The 21,066-nt window shown below is 39.9% G+C and overlaps 1 protein-coding gene across 1 annotated transcript in view; it reads left to right on the top strand.

Annotated features, from left to right (window-relative positions):
* Positions 1–544: 544 nt before the first annotated feature.
* Positions 545–21,066, top strand: part of LOC121862075 — a 132,555-nt gene continuing 112,033 nt past the window's right edge. Inside the window, exons 1-3 of the mRNA XM_042360013.1 lie at positions 545–701; positions 13,737–13,951; positions 20,140–20,330. Coding sequence (XP_042215947.1) covers positions 13,815–13,951; positions 20,140–20,330 — 328 coding nt within the window. The 5' untranslated portion in view covers positions 545–701; positions 13,737–13,814. The remainder of the gene's footprint in view (positions 702–13,736; positions 13,952–20,139; positions 20,331–21,066) is intronic.

Here is a 21,066-nt window from a genome sequence, read left to right as displayed (position 1 = left end):
CCGCCTTTACTCGATGAGAGCTGGTGCTGTCGTAGCCCCGGTATGAAATATTACTTTAAGGCGTCATAATATTTCATTTGCTAAGTGGTGTGTATACCATGTAATAAGCGGTGTGTATACCATGTAATAAGCGGTGTGTATACCATGTAATAAGCGGTGTGTATACCATGTAATAAGCGGTGTGTATACTATGTAAATATCAAATAGCGTGGTACTGCTGTCTGGCTGCTGGACCACCCCACTCCTCTTACACATGAACAAGGCTTATTACCTTTTATGTTTCTTAACCTTATAGTTATTTTTATACACGACCTGTATATATGATAGAGTGTGCATGTAACACAGTAAAAAGAAGACAATTATGTGTATATCTACCTTGTGTTATTGTCTATTAGTGGAGACCTTGTGTTATTATCATAGTCTTTAAGTGTGAAAAAGACTGTTTTAGATGCTCCAAAATTCATTGCTGCTCCAGAACGTTTTACATTAAGATTATCATTAATGGAGGTCATCTGGTCATGGTAGTCAATTTGCTCCTCAGGTTCAGCAATCGATCACCGCTGAAAGCCTTACGCACGCCCCGCACACCTGGTCGTTCAGTGTTGGGCAATGTCAACAACAGTGCTTCTAGCTGCAGGCCAAACCAAGATGTTGGGGCATCACCGGTGCTGAGGAAGAGGACACTGGGGTCACTCAGAGAGGTTAGTAATGTAATAATTCTCTTGTACCTCAACAAAAATCAACACTTGCAGAGTTTGGATAATTTATTGGGAATTGTTATTTCCAGCTCCTCTACTGACAGCCAATTACTGGTTAACACTATATAGTTGACCCATTTGTGTGTGTCAAATCAAATCGCTCAGTACTGTACTGTATAAAGAAGCTTGGTTGTAGTTCCCTCCCATTTGGTGTTTCTTCCTTCTGAACTGTGTCATCAAGGAGTAAGGAGATGACTGGACGGAGGATTGTGACCCGTTCTCTGTGGTTCTGTGAGACACCAAAGTTTTTCCTAAATATTCCTCGCTGAAATGGAGGATGTCTCTCATGTGCCGTAAAATATGTCACTTAATATTTTGTTCTGTACTGTATAGCTGTACTTGTTTGAATACTGTGTGTGGTTCAGTTCTATATTTGTTAAGGCCCAATTTCATATTTTCTTTTCTTGAATTTATAACAGTGCATAATTACACTGTGCGACGGCTATACTTTTTTGTTGTTTATAATGTGGCCGATGACTGTATAAAGGTTGTGGACCTCTGCTATAAGGAGGAACTTTGACTACTCTATCTCCTAGATGAAGTTAACAACCCTACGATTACTATTAAAACTATCGGTCATCAATGAAACTGAAGATATGAATATTCAGACTCCCTACAAGTAGAATCTGACTCTTACATAACTCCATCTAACGAACTAGATTTATCTGGATTTCCCCTTCTAGATGTAGATAATCGAACAGTATTACCTAGAAATACACAAGTCCTTTCCTAGTAACTGCCGCCGACGTTATTCACTCTTGAACTGTTCCAGCCCTGGGAGTAAAAGCAGATGTAATCCCTGGACATCTTAACCAAGTCAGATTTATGATTAATCGACCAGGATTATTTTCCGGTCAATGTTCAGAAATTTGTGCCGCTAACCACAGATTTCTTAGTCTCTGTATTTTTAACCCTTAAGCCCTGGCAGTACGTACACACACACACACACACACACACACACACACACACCCGTGCATGGGGTTAAATCGTGAAAAAGTCAACTTTTCCAAAATGAATTAAAAAATAAATAAATAAATGAATTAATACAAAAAATGGCGGGAAAATAGGCGGACGTTCTGGAACGTCACCCGGGGCGCGCTAGTTATGGCCTAAAAGTTAAATTGAATCTCCTCCTCATCCGATCTTTCACCCGATGACTGAAAGCAAGTACAGTCGGCCCTTAACATACGCGGGGGTTAGGTAACAGAGATACCCGTGAATGTTAAAAATCCGTGTACTTTTGCTGCCCCCCCCCCTAAAAACCCCTGGCCCCCCATGTCCTTATTTACCGTATATGCCTGTGTGTAGTTTGAGTTTTTAAGACCAAATTATTTGGCAAAAAATTGGGGGTCGACCTCTAAACGGGTAATAGTTTCATTAGGTTTAAAAAATATTTACCAGTAACTACCAGTAAACAATGGAAACGACGCACCAACGCACCACCAGCTGTGAGTGTCGGTACAGTCGCCAGGGCAGATCTCTTGCGTCATCATAGCTAGCCCAAAGTAGCCAAATGCATGGTATGGTAGCACAGGACGATATAAAACAAAGTATTCATTCATTAAAGTTTATTTATAGATACTGTACATAAATTTTTGTTTATTACATATGAAACATCAATCTTTGTTAATTAAATTTGAAACAAAAGAAAACTATGATACCGTATTTTCATTAAAATATTACATCACAAGTATATTTTACCTTAACTGTGACTGAATGAATATATTCTTAGAAATAAATATGGAAATGTAATTTTTTGACTGAAATGACGTACATATTACAGTGGAAAGTGAGATAAAATCATGACGAAAACAATGACTTTCGCTTTCTTTCGTTGTTCAAAAGATTTTATCGTAATCGCTTTTCAAATGGTTTTCAGTTAAAAAACTGTTGTACTCGTACTGTATTACAATAATATTCTATCGTATCATTAGCCTCATAATCCCGCAACTGAAAACCATTCGAAAAGCGATTACGGTAACATCTTTTGAATGAAAGAAAGCGAAAGTCATTGCTTTCGTCACAATTTTATCCCACTTTCCACTGTAATACGTACGTCATTTCAGTAAAAATACGACGGGGTTAGGGACCCAAATCCAGGTCGTAAGTCCGACATAGATAAAAAAAAATTAAATAAAAAATCTACAATGAAATACAGTACAGTGAAAGTAATGAATAATGATGAATGGATACAGTGTGGCTGAGCACTTACCTTTAATGTAGTCAGCTGAATGCACATGGGACCCCCATAATTTTCTAATTATACATGGAGACTACATTAACTGGAAACGTTTCGGTATAGAAAATGCGTGTGTCATTTTGGAAAAAAAAATGGTCACAACTGCGGCGGTCGTAAGTTGAAGCAGTCGTAAGTCAGGGTCTAGCTGTATTACATTTCCATATTCTCAGAAATAAATAGTAGTTTTGTTGAAACGTAATGTACAGTATTTAATATTAAAATGCAAAAAGAGCGATAAAAACAATTAATACTGTACACCCGTAATGTACTGGCTGGCATCTCCACTTGTCCCTGCTCCCGCCAGTCAACACTCCTCCCCGGTCTATCCCTCCACCTCCTCCACATCGTCACTACTGTTGTATTACAATAATATTCTATCCTAATTCACTTGAACAAATACTACGATACCATATTTCTGAATATTTTCATTAAAATCCATCAAAATCATTTTCCTTGTCATCGTCTTCAGCACCAAACAGCTTCTCCCAGTCTTCTCCTTGAACAGGGCTAGATAAGCACACCATGAACCATATAGATCCCACACTATAACTAGATAAACACACCATGAACCATATAGATCCCACACTATAACTAGATAAACACACCATGAACCATATAGATCCCTCACTATAACTAGATAAACACACCATGAACCATATAGATCCCACACTATAACTAGATAAACACACCATGAACCATATAGATCCCACACTATAACTAGATAAACACACCATGAACCATATTGACCCCACACTCCACTATAACTTTTTAATCTACACAACCTATAATTAACACTTAAAATATTTCGTCAATAACCAACTAAGGCAACACCTAACACTCTATTCCTAAAGCCAATACCTTTAATGTGAAGTAAGGCAAATTATATATGACTCAGGAAAAGTGACCCAGGACAAGAAAGGCCCGCACCATCAACTCTTAATCTCATTATTGATCTAGTTATTGCAACTCTCTTATCGTTAACCCGACTTAGTCTCCTTACATTAAATAAACTCGTTAAACTGTAATAAACTAAACAAAATCTATAAGACACTGTTAACCCTGTGGCCAAAGGATATAAAATAAAAGCCACTAAATTAATTTTCTTCTAAAAATTTTCTCCAAAATTAATTCTTTTGGATAAAGTTCTGCCAAAACTGGTATTCCACATAAAGCCAAATTAGCCAAATTTACGCACGTCCTAGCTAAAGGTCTACTAAAGACTAAACTACCGATACGACGAATATCTTGATACTCCGCGTGGTTCACTACCCCAGCACGTATAAACAACAATGCTGTAAACAAAGCGTGACCCAATAAATGGGAAAAAGCTAAATCTGCAAACCCAAGAGCTAAAATACTTAACATTACACCAAGCTGTCTCAATGTAGACGAAGCAACAATCTTCTTCAAATCGTATTCAAAGTTAGCGCCTAATTCTGCTATAAATATTGTCAAACAAGAAACAATAACACAGATTGAACTTCCGACCCTATTAAAGCAGGACTAAACCGAATTAACAAATAAACACCTGCTGTAGAAGAGTGAACTAAAGTAGATAGTACTGGAGCCACCATAGGAGCTGGGAGTCAGGCAAAAAAAAGAATCTGTGCTCTCTTCTTTATAGCCACCAGAATATTCAAACACTTTATTAGTAACAAATTAGAATCACTTTTATATCTTCAATATAAAATTTAATTTCACCATCCAGCTATAAATATTAACGAAATTCTAAGCAGAATATCAATGTCAACATACCTGCATTAACAGATTTTTCGTTTGAGTAAAAAATAACTAATGCATCTGATACCAGTCCTAAACCATCCTAACCCAATCAAATTCTAATTATATTATGCCTCACAATTAAAGCTCCTATGGATGATTAAACCTCATGTCTCCCTCTATATAATCTCCTCTATAAAATAATAGTGGTACACCATCGATTTTCCGGCACCCTTGGTTCCAAAGCCTTGCCGGATTATCCGTTTTGCTGCACCAACAGAGGTTAGGTAATAATAATTCCACAATACAGTACATCTCTGACTATACACCTCCTTAGATATATTCTCATTTGACCACCAACAATGTCTATCACTTTATTTATAGCCCTCTATCTCCTATTAACTCTTATTGTTATTGTAAAAATTGTAAACCTTGTAGGACCGCTCCGATTATCTGCCTAATGACAACACCTATTAGTAAAAACCGTCCTCTCTTTAACATTGCTAATGGAGCCCTGGTAGATATACCTGTTCCAAGAAACATCTCGACATTCTGAAACTGTGGATCTTTATTAAGCCTATGTCTAGTAGTTCAAATTGTAACTGGGCTGTTTCTTGTTAAACAGTTCACTGCACATATTGATTTAGCCTTCTCTAGCGTTGCTCACATCCCCCGAGATGTAAACTATGGCCGACTTGTACGGACTCTTCATGCAAACTGAGCTTCTTTTTTCTTTATCCGTCTTTACTTACACATTGGGCGTTGTATACGTTATGGATCCTACATATTTTTCTGTGGTGGAATAGTAGGGATTGTAATTTTATTTATAGTTATAGCAACAGCTTTCCTAGGATGTGTTTTACCTTGAGGTCAAATATCCTTCTGAGGTACAACAGTTATTTCTCATTTATTTTCTGCTGTTCCCTATATTGGAACTGAACTTGTTCAATGATTTTGAGGCGGATTCGCAGTAGATAATGCAACACTAACCCGATTCATTACAATCCACTTTCAACTACCATTCTTAGTGGCAGCTGCTACTCTTGTTCATATTTTATTTATTCACCAAACTGGAGCCAATAATCCTCTTGGAATTACTAGAAACATCGATAAAGTTCCATTTCATCCTTATTTTACTTTTAAAGATGTTGTTGGGTTTATAGTTATATTAACTGCGCTCATCTTAGTAACCCTTCTCAACCCTTATCTCCTTGGAGATCTTGATAATCTTGTCCCAGCTAGTGACACACTGCTCATATCCAACCTGAATGGTATTTCTTATTTGCATCATACGCCGTCTTACTTACGATCAGTCCCAAACAAACTAGGAGGAGTTATTGCACTGGCTCTATCAATCACAATTCTAATAATTTTACCTTTTACTCATGTCTCTAAATTTGGAAGACTAACTTTTTACCCATTAAATCAAATTCTTTTCTGATCTTTAATTGTAATGCCACTAACCTGAATTGGAGCCCGGCCTGTTGAAGATCCTTATGTAATTACAGGCCAAATCTTAACAGTAGTATACTTCCTCTACTACTATATTATCAACTCTTTCGCTTCTACTATGAGATAAACTCCTTGACTGACAGTTTAGTTTATATAAAACAAATGTTTTGAAAACATCAATACGGACACTAAAACGTCTTAACTGCCGTTAAACTTTCTTTATATTAAATTAGTTATAAACTAAATTATAAAACAATCACACAAGATCTTTACTCTTATAAAATAATAATAATAATTAAGAGATATTAATAAAAATCTCTTCCAAGCTAATCCTATCCACTTATCGTATCGAAGACGAGGAAGAGTTCCTCGGACTCAAATAAAAGCAAATCTTACTCCTACTAACTTGGCATAAAGAAGGGGTCTAGAAGGAGCTCCACCTATAAATAATAATACAAATAGTGCTCTTATAAATAAAATTCTAGCATATTCAGCTATAAACCACTTCTTCTGCATTAAACCCTGACACCAACTCAGACTCACCTTCAGCTAAATCAAATGGAGTCCGATTTGTTTCAGCCAAACCAGACCAAAGCTAATGGTGATGTAACCCATAAGAATAACACACGCTATCGGTACAAATTAAAAAGCTCCAACTAGAAAAATAAAGGAAAGTAAAATTAAAGCAAGTCTCACCTCATATGAAATAGTCTGGGCAACAGCCATTAATCTACCTAACAAAGAATATTTACAATTAGAGGCCCATCCAACCCTTATAGTTAACTAAACTCATAACAACACAACAAAAAAAAAGAACTACTGTATGTTCAAATTTATTATCCCAATTTCATACGGAATTACCGATCGTACAGTTAATGGCGTAAACAACCAAAACAGGTGAAGACAATTAGACTTAACAGGTACAGTTTGTTCTTGAGTAAACAACTTCACAGCGTCCACAAAGGGTTGTAGTGGTCCAATAAAACCATCTTTTTTTTGGTCCTTTACAAATTTGAATATAACCTAAAATCTTAGGTTCTAACAAAGTAACAAATGCTACACCCACAAGAACACAGATAATTAAAGTTAAATAACTGATAAACATAACTAAAGCTTTCACAAACTATTTTATTCAAATACTGTACTCTTGAATTAATGTTTATTACCTATAGAACACTCTATCTAATTAGATCCTAAATCTAATGCATCATGTCTGCCAAAGTAACATTGTTAATCTACAATAAAAATTTTTTTAATAACTAAATCCTTTCGTACTAAATAATTCTTACTTCTTTAAAAGACAGAAACCAGCCTGACTCACGCCAGGTTGGTATGAACTCTCTCAACAAATAACTCTGTTCTCCCTAAAGTAACTTCAAGTCTCAATCAACAGCAAGGATCATTACATACAACTGTCTCTACTGTATTTAAAATTTAAACACTTACAAATTATATCGTCGTCGCCCCAACGAAATAATTTTACATATAAGATATTAAAACCTTTTCACTTAAAAGTCAATTTTGGTTCTTGTGTTTGAAACAGTTTGCTTCTTGTCCAACCATTCATACAAGCCTCTAATTAAGAGACTACCCGGTAATGACTACAGTGAACCCTCACTTTACGCGGTCAATTGAACCCACGGCGGCCTGCGTAAAGTGAACAACATAACATATGGGATTAATTGAAATAGAGACCGGGCCGACCCCCAAACTACACTTTTTCCGACACAATACGTATGTTGTAGTAAAAATAACATCTTAATTTTATGATGGTATGCACACACAATTAATATTTAAGAGAAATATCAATAATATTAAGTTTTTTAACACTTACATTAGTAGAAAAGATGGCTGGGCACACGGAGATGGGGAGTTGGTTCCAAGGCAGAGGGCAGATTATTGGCCCTCACCTGTATCACTTGTATCAATTGTATCACTATCCTTCACAGAGGCTTGCAGGGCCTCTTTGTCAAACCCCTCAAAGTCCATATCCTCACTATCACTGACTTGGGCCAGCTGTGGTGGGTGAAGAACTCGGTAATGTTTTGATGACTGGGCGACCTTGTGTGCACCCTGCCATCTCCACTTCCCGCGTAAATGATGAAATTTACCGGGTAATTAAAACATTTCATTCTGGCAAGGCACCGCGTAAATGACCAAACGCGTAAACAAAATCCGCGTAAATCCAGACTATACTGTACTGTATTTGCTTACTTTGAGGAATCGATTCCAGCGATTCCATTGGCAGAGAGAATCGGAACCGTCGATTCCAATTTTGACGATTTTTGCCCAGCCCCAACGAACACAATTTGTTCCAGAAGGTCGTTCGTTAACCAAAAATTTCATTAACCGAAACCATTGTTTCAATAGGATTTTGGGTAATTAGTTCCAGCTCACCGAAAATTATATACAAAGTAAAAAAAAAAAATGCAGTTATGTACACTTACTTTGAGGTGTGTATGTAGAAGGCTCCTGGTTGATGATGATGATGATGATGGGAATTAGAAGTGGGGCTGGAGGAGAAGGGAGAAGAGAAGGAAGTGGGGATGGAAGAGAAATCACCCCATGCTTGATGCCGTTATTTCACCCATAAAATTTTAAGTTCACTTGGTGTAATTCAAGATTATTTCTTTAAATCAACACTGCACTGCACTATATATTGTCAATATGTTAAGTCAATTTCAGAATGACCAATAATTGTACTGTAAAAACGTAAAAATACTCTGTGTTCAAGAGACCCACAAGCAAGATGTTTCCTCCACTGAACAGAGACACAAACAGATGCCTTGGTGGGTGAGTGAAGTGACTGATGGGCACACCAAAAACTAGTTCCCTGTACTGCAATTATGTTAAATAAGTGTTAAAATGACTAAAAAATTTAATATAAAACTTGGAAAATTATTGAATAGTACAACCTTCTTCATTTTTACTCCAATTTTAACGAATGTAAGCCCTAGAACTGATTTCTGTAAAGGCGGACTAATCTTCCAGCTGGTGAGCAAGCCAAAGCATGTCAAAACATTTTCGTAAGAATTTTTGTTCGTTAACCGAAATGAAGATTCTTATGGAAGGTAATTCGTTAACGAGCACAATCCTTTCTAGAACGTTGCTCGTTAACCGAAACCATTGTTTCAATGTGTTTTTGGGTAATTGGTTCCAGCTCGCCGAAAATTGCCTAAATTTAACAAAAAAGGTAGAAAAGTACACTTACTTTGAGGTTTGGATGTAGAAGGCTCCTGGATGATGATGATGGGAATTAGAATGGGGGTGGAGGAGAAGGGAGAAGAGAAGGCATTGGGGTGGAAGAGAAGTCACCCCATGGCGCCATTTCACCCATAAAATTTTAGTACTCTTGGTGTAATTCACGATTATTTTCTTTAAATCAACACTGCACTGCATTATATATTGTCATTATGTAAAATGAATTTCAAAATGACCAATAATTTGCTTGCAAACACAGAAAAAAAGCATTTAGTTGAAGAGAGTCAAGCAAGATGTTACCTCCACTGAAAAGACAGAGAGACTGACGCCTGTTTGGTGTGTTGATTGGCTGGATGGCGCGCCAGAAACTAGTTTCCTTACCTTCAATTATGTTCAATAATTGTTAAAATTACTAAAAAAATTAATATTAAACTTTTAAAATTATTGAATAGTATAAACTTCTTGATATTTACTAAAATAGTAAGGAATTTAAGCCCTACAACCGATTACTGTATTGGCGGACTAATACTACAGCTGGTGGACCGCCAAATGCAAGCAAAAACATGTGGAGGTCGGCTCGTAAGAAACTCGTTAAACGAGGGATTGCTCGTTAACTGAAGTTAAGAATCTTATGCAAGGTAACTCGTTAACCGAAATCTCGTTAACCGAGGCGCTCGTTAACCGAGGGACCACTGTAATTGTAATAGATAAACAATAATTCTCATTCTGCACTTAAAATGACAAAATAGTTATGGTACCTGTACATAAATTGGTGATGTTCACCTGTAAAGAAAAAAATATCTACAGTAAATTAAGAATAAAATAAAGAACAAATACCTAAGGAAAAATAAAGAACTAGAGAAATAAAATAATTACAGAAAAAACATAAATGTAATAAGTTTACTTACTGAAAATTAAATAAACAAATTATGAAAATAAAGTAAAAATACAGACAACAAAAAAATCAAGATAAATGAAGAAATAAAGAAATAACAAGAAACAAAACCAATTAACTTATATAAAGTGATTACTGATTCTGGGGTGACTTGTGGGTACTCTTAAGTCATTGTCTGGGTCCTCATGTAAGATGACATCTGGGGTAGCAGAAGTAGATGCAGTAGGATGATCAGTTGAAGAGAGTTGCTTACTGGTCTCTCTTGCTTTTTTGAACCAATTATCAAAAGTTTTGTTTCATGTAGTATTTTGGCTTTTCTTTATTGAGAAACCAACCAAGGACAGAAACCCTGCCCTTAACATCCTTCGTGCCGACACATGCCACTTCTGTTTCTTGCGCCAAAGTTTTGCCGGGGATGCGATTCCAAAAAAGCGCCGTTTCGTCGACATTATATATATCTGCTCGGAGGATAAATTGTCATGTGCAACATACTCTGCAAATTCCTCGATGAACTTAGCACCTGCTTTAGTATTTGCACTTCCCCTTTCCCCACATATATGGTGTAAACTAATACCTTGCCTTTTTTTTTATTTTTGCAGCCATCCCTGGGAATACTCACACTCATGCTGCAGGTTAAGTTCTTTGTGAAATATTTTTGCCTGTGCTATTAACATCTTGCGCGACAGAGGAAAACGTTCACTGCTCCTAAGTTTGAATCACTGTATGAGAGCACTGTCTAAATCACTGTTTTTCCCGTCCTTCAGTGTTTTGTGCATATCCATATACTTTTTAGTGTCAAGATTTACTATACAACTTAAGGATTTGAAGTTTTTGCTTCTTGACATCATACACTGTAGATGATCCAACATTGTACACATCACATAAGGCACGGACTGATACGCCACTGTCCACTTTCTTCAACAGTTCCTCCTTCTGTTGTATCGATATAGATACTACGTGTTTGTGGCATTTGGAAGTATTTCCTGTACCTGTATTACCTGCTGGTGGCTTAGGAGGCATATTAAGGGTAAATAACAAGTGAAATATTACAGAAACACTTGAAATACCGAGGAACACACCAAACTCCACGAGGACCAGATGTAAACAGAGGGTATGCCGAACCGTGGATACTAGCGCCGGTGGGTACTAGCGGCCATCCGGCAAACCAAAATTTTGCCGGACGACAGGAGGTGCCAGACATTAGAGTACCGGACTAGGGAGGTTCAACCTGTATACAGTATAGTCTGCATTTACACGGATTTTGTTTACGCTTTTGGTCATTTACGTAGTGCCTTGCTAGAATGTAAATGCTTTAATTATGGTATGCGGTAAATTTGGTCATTTACGCGGTGAGTGGCTGGAGGTCCAGACGCTCCACGCCATACCTGGGAAGCGCCGCGGTGAGTGGTACTCATTAGGCCGCTCTTACGTTATTGCTGACGTCATATGATGTATCGGACTGTGATTGGGCCACGCATCCTTACCACCCACGCATTCCCTCTGCCGCTAGCTGTGATTGGTCTAATGTAACATGACGTACCCTGCCACCAGAGGGTAGAAGTCGCTGACCTAGCAGGGCCTGTCTCATTGTTCTCAGTCCGTGTATACAGTTCTCTCTTGTGCCCGCTATTCCCCTCACAACTCACAATGGCTTCTGCGGGACCCCCACCACCAGAGAAAAACATTGAATTACCTGGACCAAGCCATGATTGTGTGAAGGGAATCATTGAGTTGGGGGAGAAAATTAAGCTCATCCTTGACAACGACCCAGACAAGCATCGGTATGAAGCGTCTAATAACCTTCTGTCGAAAATTATGGAGCCGTATATCCAGATCTATCACGACAACATCAATGCTAGTCGTCAACGTAGTGTTGAGGACTTCCTCGCCCGCAACCCACCACAACCACAGCCAGCCCAAGTCAGTGATAGTGACAGTGAGGCTATGGACTTTGAAGGGTTTGTCAGGGAGGCCCTGCAAACCTCTGTGAGTAGTGAAAGTGATTCACCGGAGGGCAACTAATCTGCCCTCTGCCTCGGAACCAGCCGTCATCCACGTGTGCCGATCCAGCTTTTCTAATAACGTAAGTGTTGAAAAACCTAATATTATTGATATTTCTCTTAATTATTAATTATGTGTGCATACCATTATAAAATTAAGATGTTATTTTTACTACAACGTAGGTATTATGTCGGGAAAAAATGGAGTTTGGGGGTCGGCCCAGTCTCTAATTCAATTAATCCCAAATGTTCTGTTATTTAATTTATGCATTTCTCGTTTTACGCGGACCTCCACGGGTTCAATTGACCGTGTAAATGGAGACCCAACTGTATGCAGTATATATATATATATATATGAATGTATGTTTGTTTATTTTATTTATTTTTTAATGAAGTGTAAAGTCAGATCATCAACCTGGGACTTGGTCACATATGGCAGCAGGGTCTACCATTAGACAACACATTATGCTTCCACTATCTGCCCAGGCGGTAGTACCTCCCTGTTTGGTAGCTGCCTACTACCTGTTCCCTGTTGTGAGGTTGAGTTGTTAGTCACACCAATATTGTGACATACCATTTCCTTCATAACTGTTTTACTCTTTGTCATCAAACTCCACAAAAAACAAATTACTTAAAGTCTTAGCCACAGCGCTCACAATCCAGTCAAGATTCACTCGTAGAACATGACGACATTGAGCCGAGTAATGATAAACACTCGCAGTCACAGTGGGTGCCCATCCTCTCCAGCTGGTGCAGTCTGCCAAACTCCTGGGTGTAACTATAGACAACAAACTTGACTGGAAGGCCCATGTAAATAACACAGTCAAGGCAGCCTCGTACCATCTCTACATGCTACGTCGACTTAGGTCACTTGGGACACCCACGCCAGAGCTGAGGACCATCTACAACGCCTTTATTCTCCCCAAACTAACGTATGCGTCACCAGCCTGGTCGTCTTCTCTCAACTCCACCCAACAACGTCAGCTAGAGAAGGTACAGAAAAAGGCCTGCAGAATCATGCTTGGCGCAGAATACTCCGGCTACACCAACGCTCTCTCCACCCTGGAAATGCCATCCCTCAGTGACCTCCACCACCAAGCACTGGAAAGGTTTGGCAGGGGACAACTGCACCACCCTCGTCATCGCCACCTGCAGCCCCCCACCCACCTCGCGCAGTCCGCCGCTACAACAAAATTCAGCCCATAAGAGCCCGCACCGATAGATATAAGAATAGCACCATCCCATCTATTGTTAAAATAATAAACAAATCCTGATTTATGTACTGTACAGCCCTGTAAATGTATTCAATGCATATTATATCATTATGTCTAAATCAAATGTAAGTCTGTATATTTTCAGCCACCGGCTGCAACTCTATTAATAAACCGTTTATTATTATTATTATTATTATTATTATTATTATTATTATTATTATTATCATTATTATTATTATCATCATCTCTATTTTTCAGCCATCCAAAGGAACCCAGAATGAGGAAGGTGGGAGAGAGGGGGAAGGTTCACTGCGCACCAAGAACAGGCCCAAGAGGATGGCATCAATTCATTCTGGGGAGAACGCAGTTAATGAGGTGAAAGATCGTGGAGGTATGCAGGAGTGCCATCTAGTAGCCAAGCAACTGTCCAAGGCTGAAACAAATGACGTATGGAAACACGTCCTCCTTGGCAAGTAAGTCGGGGCTAGGATTCAGAGCATGATAAATGGCAGCTTAAGTGCAGTATTCCCAGTCACATACCAGTAATGTAGCTTTTGTTAAATTGTTATAAAAATAAATATTGTTATCAGAATTTTCTTTTCATTTAATTCCTGTTAATTACTGTTTATCTTGCCAGTAGCTCCTGTCATGAGGCTTACTTACACTAAGCTTTACCTGCCATTTCTTTGTTTTATATTAACAGTTGGTCTCTCTGCATGCTTCATAGGATTATTTGACCTTGTTTCTTTCTGAAGCTAACAACAGTCCTCCTCTCTGCTACTCTTACATCTTAACAAGCTTGGCAGTAGACAGTGTGTGAGCTGAGCACCAGATGGTTCCATGCACTGAACAGTTAACCCTCTGGTACTCCTGACCGTGGTCGGAAATCTCGCCTCCTCGCAGTCTTTCGGCTCAAGTTGCGACGGTAGCGGGAACTACTTTTTCATATTAGTCAACACCGGGTTGAGCGATCCAGACCCTTAGAGATGCATCTGCCAGCGCATGAGGCTAGTGGGAGGAACTAAGGTGGTGGATGGGGCCGGTGCAGTGTTCTGGCCCTTCTGCTTATAGGAGGGTTACTCTCAGTGTGGGATACAGCTGAGTGGTAGGAGTCGTGTTAGCACAGGAGCGCTTAGTAACAACAGTTGTGTCGAAAGACCATGAGAGGGTTAAACACTGTGGAACACTTGGGTAACACTCATCACCCAGCACCTCTTTGGTAACACTCATCACCCAGCACCACTTGGGTAACACTCATCACCCAGCACCACTTGGGTAACACTCATCACCCAGCACCACTTGGGTAACACTCAGCACCACTTCACACCCTACACGTGGTAGCCACAGATGGTGATCACAAGCATCTCATTTCTTCCTGTTGACTTAATGCTCTGCTCATCCTTCTGTGCCATTAGTCAATTTATTTTTTATGCTTAAATTTCTTTCCTTCGTACTTCCCAGCTGCCAATGACCCTTCTACCGTGTACAGTATACTGTATATAGGTCCAACCTTCCTGATCCACCATAAATTTCATACATTTTTCTTGGAATTTGTTTTTTATTTATTATTAATAAATTTTTGCACTTGTGATATGTATTTCCAAGTGGCAATACCTTAAAACTGTGTAACAACACTAATATATACTATGGCATATTTACCATATACAGAAATACTTGGGTTATAACAAAGGATGTGTTCCTAAAAGGCATTGTGTACGGGTCGACCACTGATTTACTGGCACCGTCGGGGCCGGACCGGCGATTTTGCCGAACCGTGGGTGGTGACGGCCTTGGGGAAGCTACCACTCTTATCACCTCCAGCCCAATAGTTCTACACCTCACTGTGGCTCTAAAGCACTCTGGCCTGCTAGAAAATCAAGATGACAATTGGGAAACAATTATTAAAAGAGAACCGGTACAGGCATCCCCCCGGGTTACGGAAATTCGCTCTTAAGGATTTTGTAAATTATGACCCATATATCTGGGATACGGACAAAAAATTCTCCAATACGGAAATTGGGTAAAAATATTATAAGTTAATTTTTTTTCAATACCGGGTACTTTACTATTAGAAAAAAAAAATTATAAAAATTTATTTTGTGTGGATTTCTTGGGGGTTGCTACAAGACTGTACACTCGCCACGCCAACCCGCTCTGTTTGAACTCACGTGCGGTCTTGTGCACTTGGTCTCGCGACACTTACATACTTCTGTATTAAGGACTGTATTATTGTGTACCCTTATTCAAGATGAGTGGAAAGAGGCAGCCATCAAGTTCAAGTGAAAGCAGTGGTGCTAAAAGATCCCGTAAAGGAATTACATTGGACACTAAGCTTGATGTTGTACGGAGGTTTGGTGAGAGAGAAAACCTTGGCCAGATTGTAGAAACATTAGGCCTGTCTGCACAATACCTGATAATAAAGACAAAATTAGGTCAAGTGCTCAATTGGCTACTCCTTTAACTGCCATACGTTGTTTTTCATAGAAGTGATGTGATGCTTAATGTGGAAAGACTTGAATTTGTGGATTGAAGACCAAACAACACGGAATGTGTCGCTAAGCCCGATGATCATTCAGGAGAAAGCAAAAAGTTTGTTCGAGGATTTGTAGAAAGAACGAGGTGTAAGTTCTGATGCTAAACCTCTTCAGGCTAATAAAGGCTGGGTTGAAAGGCTTAAGAAGCGTTGCATAACATTAAGATGGTCGGTGAAGCTGCCAGTGCTGATACAGAAGCTGCACGTAAATATCCGGAAGAGGTGAAGAAAATTATTGCTGAAGGCGGCTACACACCAGAACAAGTGTACAATGTGGATGACACCGGACTTTTTTTGGAAGCGCATGCCTGCTAGGACGTTCATTTCCAAAGAAGAAAAGTCGGCACCAGGTTTTAAAGCTTCTAAAGATCGTCTAACTCTTCATTTGGGAGGAAATGCTGCTGGTGATATGAAATTAAAGCCCCTACTGGTGTATCATTCTGAAAATCCAAGGTCTTCCAAGGGTTACTCCAAGCCTAAACTACCAGTGATTTGGCAATCAAACAAGGAAGCTTGGTTGACCATGAGCCTTTTTCAAGACTGGTTCACAATCTATTTTGCCCCTGCTGTTGAAAGGTACAGTAACAGGAGAAATATATCCAACAAAGCTTTGCTGCTCTTAGATAATGCACCCAGCCACCCAATTAACCCAAATGATCTTTCTGATAAAGTACGAGTGGAATATATACCCAAGAAGACAACTGCCTCGCTCCAGCCGATGGATCAAGGTATGATTACAAACTTTAAGGCCTATTACCTACGAAGAACATTTAAACAGGCCATAGCAGCAATTGGTGGGGAGGATAAACAAAGAATTAGGGACTTCTGGAAAAAGTTCAACATGATGAACGCCGTGGAGAACATAACTGAGTCGTGGGATGAAGTTAAACCATCAACTATGCATGGTGTGTGGAAGAACATATGGCCAGAGTGTGTCAACGACTTTCAAGGTTTTCCCCAAGCAGAAACTATTAATAAAGTTCACCAAGAGATTGTGACACTTGTAAATAATGTTGGCTCTGAAGAAGTCATCCAAGATGATGTGGTTGAGTTATTAGAGGCCCATAGAGAAGATCTGTCTAATGAGGGTCTGATGCTGGTGGAACAGTTGCAGGAGGAGAGGACAATAAAGAAGTTCCACCCATCACACTCGAGTTGACAAAAAAGCATTTGGCTAAAGGGTTTATGCTTGTAGAGGAAACTTTGCAAATCTTTGCCACTAACGATCCCGATAGTGAACGCAACCTCGGTTTCTAAAGAAATACAGAGTAGCCTCAACCGCTACAGGGAGCCGTACAAGGACAAAATGCTCCGTCAACGCCAAGAGCAAGACCTGTAGCAGATGATGGTGTACAGGGCGAGGCAGGAGCCAGTAGTGTCCCTCCCAGTAACTCTATAGCACCACCTTACCTCACCTAACTCAGCCCTCAACATCATTTGTGGTAAGTTAAATTCAAGTGTTTGTATTTTTATTTTCATTATATCATAAAATAATCAATGTACAGTAAAGCCTCCGATAACAATGGTTCGACCAACAACTTTTCTTATTTAAAACCCTAGTTAATTTCGGACCCAATTCAATTCACGTCCTTATTTCATTCGTATTTACGACCAAAATATAATAAAAAATACAATAAAATTACATTTTCATATAAATAATAACTAAATCCCTTGCTAATGAGTGGTGAACAACAGTTGGAGCTTGGCAGTGCTACCAAGAGATGCATCCAGAGCCGAATTAAGGTTTTTGTAGGCCCTGGGCACTTTTTTATCGTAGGCCCCTAAGTTTTACCATCAGGCCAACACCGTGCGTGCTGCCACCTATGGGTAACAGTATGAATAGTAGGTTGGGTTCAGTTGCTTATTATTTTGAGGATTGATAAAAACTCTACATTTGTTTTGCAGTATGTCTAAGAATAAAGGTATTCATTTGTGATTATTTAGTCTCTTGTGACTTCTACTCAATCATAGTTAGTTTCTGGCCAGTCAGGTTCAAAGGATGTCTTACCACTAACCAAACAGGCACTAAATTAATGTTTATAATCACTTAGACTTATGACTGCAATCTATTTCTCTCTTGTCAACTTTATCGATTATTTTCCTTTACCCTGTTGGAACATGAAGGCTAATAGGCCAGACCACAGTTAAAACACATACATTATAGGTCCCTTAAACCTTCGTAGGCCCTGGTCACTGTGCCCCCTTGATAATCCAGCCACTATCTCCCTCACCACCTCCACCTCCCTCACCACCACCTTCACCACCACCTCCCTCACCACCACCTCACCACCACCCCACCACCTCCTCCCTCCCACCACCACCACCTCCACCTCCCTCACCTCACCCTTCACCACCACCTCCCTCACCACCACACCTCCCTCACCACCACCTCCACCTCCCTCACCACCACCTTCACCACCACCTCCTCACCACACCTCCACCTCCTCACACCACCTCCCCACTCACACTCCACCCCCACCACCACACCTTCACCACCACCCCCTCACACCACCTCCCTCACACCACCCCCCACCTACCCCCACCCACCACCCCCACCACCACCCCCCCCCACCACCCCCAACTCCACCTCCCCACCACCACACCACCCCACCACCCCACCACCCACCCCCACCACCACACACACCCCCACCACCTCCCTCACCACCTCCACCTCCCTCACCACCACCTTCACCACCACCTCCCTCACCACCACCTTCACCTCCACCTCCCTCACCACCACCTTCACCACCACCTCCCTCACCACCACCTCCATCATCACACTACCTCTATTATCACTCACCACCTAAATCATAATTTCAGTGAGGCAGAGATGGCTTAACTATAGCCAGAGCAGAGCTGTATGGTATCCACTGGCTCCCACCTCCCTCCCTCCCATCCATTGCGTCTCACCCTCTTTCATCAAACGACTGTTATTCTTGATACAATAGTGCTTATTTGTTATTCATTAATTAGTAAATATATATTACTGTAATAATCTGTGTTTATTAATACCTGTATCCTTCATATACAATACTTTACTGTATACAGGCATACCCCAACAACCAATGCATATAGACAATAGGAAAAGTTGTTGGTTAGTGAATCAACAATTACTGAAGCAAATATCCCATAAGACCATAGAACAAATTCAGGGGGTGAGGAACCGGCCATCCTCAAAAAACTCCCATCTACCCTTGATGTCTCTGTACTGCACACTGTCAAGCAGACATAAAGCAAGCATAATAAGCCTTAAATAAGCAATGTAAAGCATAAATTGAGACTGTTATTTACCTGTGTTGAGGACAGTCTAGGGTGGCAAGTTCAAGTCTCTACCACTCTTTGCTGGTCCATCACCACTCTTATTACACCTTATCACATCACATCAAGCTGCCCAGCACAAGAGGAACTGGGGTGTTAAGCATGATTGAGTAACACACTAAGTCGGAGGTAATGTAAAAACATGAAGTCAGAGACACATAGTGAGTGTAAACAAGAGTAAAGATGGCAGGAATGAGTTAGGGCAGCGTGTAGAGTCTTCTGGTGACAAGAATTTGCACCATGCCACCGCCTGCCAAATTCAGAACAGCTCTGCCTCTATATCCTAATGGTCGGATCTTTGGGGTACACCTGTGCTTTATATCTCATAGGTTAAAAATACATCATCAGGAACACCTCTCCCTATATGCTATGGTATATTGACCCCATAGAATGCCATATTCTAAATGGGGTGTTACTGTACTAATGAATGTGAGGAATAAATTAAAAAAATTTACTGTTAACTCTTAAGCCCCGGGTTAGGGCGCTGCTGGCAGTACACACACACACACTCGCGGGGTTAAATCGAGGAAAAAATCAACTTTTCCAAAAATAATAATATAAAAAATATGGCGGGAAAATAGGCAGATGCTCTGAAACGTCACCCGGGGCCTAATGGTTAAAGAAAATAAAAGAAAAATCTTCATTGGCAGTTGGCAATAGGTTCACTAGACACACAGGACTGGAGCGGCTGAGATCCCCTAATTAAAAGTGCAGTGTTTTTTATAGGACAAAATTATATAAATATATAACATTACTGAACTGGTAAAAAACAAACTGTACAAGATGTCTTTACTGTACTGTATTTGACAGGTTAGATTCAGTGTGTGAACGCTTATTGTTCGGTGACACATCGTGCATACTGGACCCCAGAGTGGTGGAGGGGGAGTGGGTGCATCACAACATGACCAGAGTGACCTCGAGGGGTGTGGTGCTGGCCCCTGATGGTCACCCAGATGACCTTCCTAATTGGATCCTCACAGCTATGAAGTGCATGGCTCACTGTAAGTATCTGTGTGTCATAGTTTACCTGTCACGGTTCTCACATACGAAGAGTAGTTGTAGTCTTCAAGGTGAACTACAAGAGTGTATTGGAGGCTGAAGGCGTTAAATACAAGACACCACCTCTGCTACTCTTATTATTAACAGCTGCAACACGGTGAGACTATAACTGGTCGGGAGCGTTGGCTAACTGCCGCACATGTAAGAAATGTTTATTCCCTTTATGTTTTTGAACTTAGGTTAATCATCTATTTTATTTATTTATTCTGTATGAATGATTGTGTGTAACAGAGCAACAGAATTAATAAAGATACGGACGGTATATCTACTCCAGATAACAAGTTAAAACACTAACACAGCTTGGCCCAGCCCCACACCTCTGCCTCACTTACTCCTGCTGATGTAAGTTATTTTTATTCTCTTTAGTTTTAGACTTTAAGATAATATTTTTTTTATTTAATTTTTTCACATTCTGTATGAACAATTATGTGAGCATATAAGAGAATAGCAGAAAATAAGTCCGCACACACACATGTTCATAACATAGGGCTTTACTCAGGCCTACTTCACGTGAACATTTTAGCTCCCCGCAGGAGAAGGCATGTGTTCACACGGACGTGTTTCTCACGCTTCAGTTCGTGTGCGTCTAACAAAAATACTCACAGGCACTCCCGGTCCCTACCATAGATGCACTACAACTGTCGTGCAGGAAAAAATGTACATCACGTGAAGAATTCT

Source organism: Homarus americanus, unplaced genomic scaffold, assembly GCF_018991925.1.
Source record: "Homarus americanus isolate GMGI-L3 unplaced genomic scaffold, GMGI_Hamer_2.0 scaffold25013, whole genome shotgun sequence".
In the NCBI taxonomy this organism is placed as follows: Eukaryota; Metazoa; Arthropoda; class Malacostraca; order Decapoda; family Nephropidae; genus Homarus; species Homarus americanus.
Note: the sequence above shows the minus strand (reverse complement) of the source record. Positions and strands in the feature narration are given on the sequence as shown.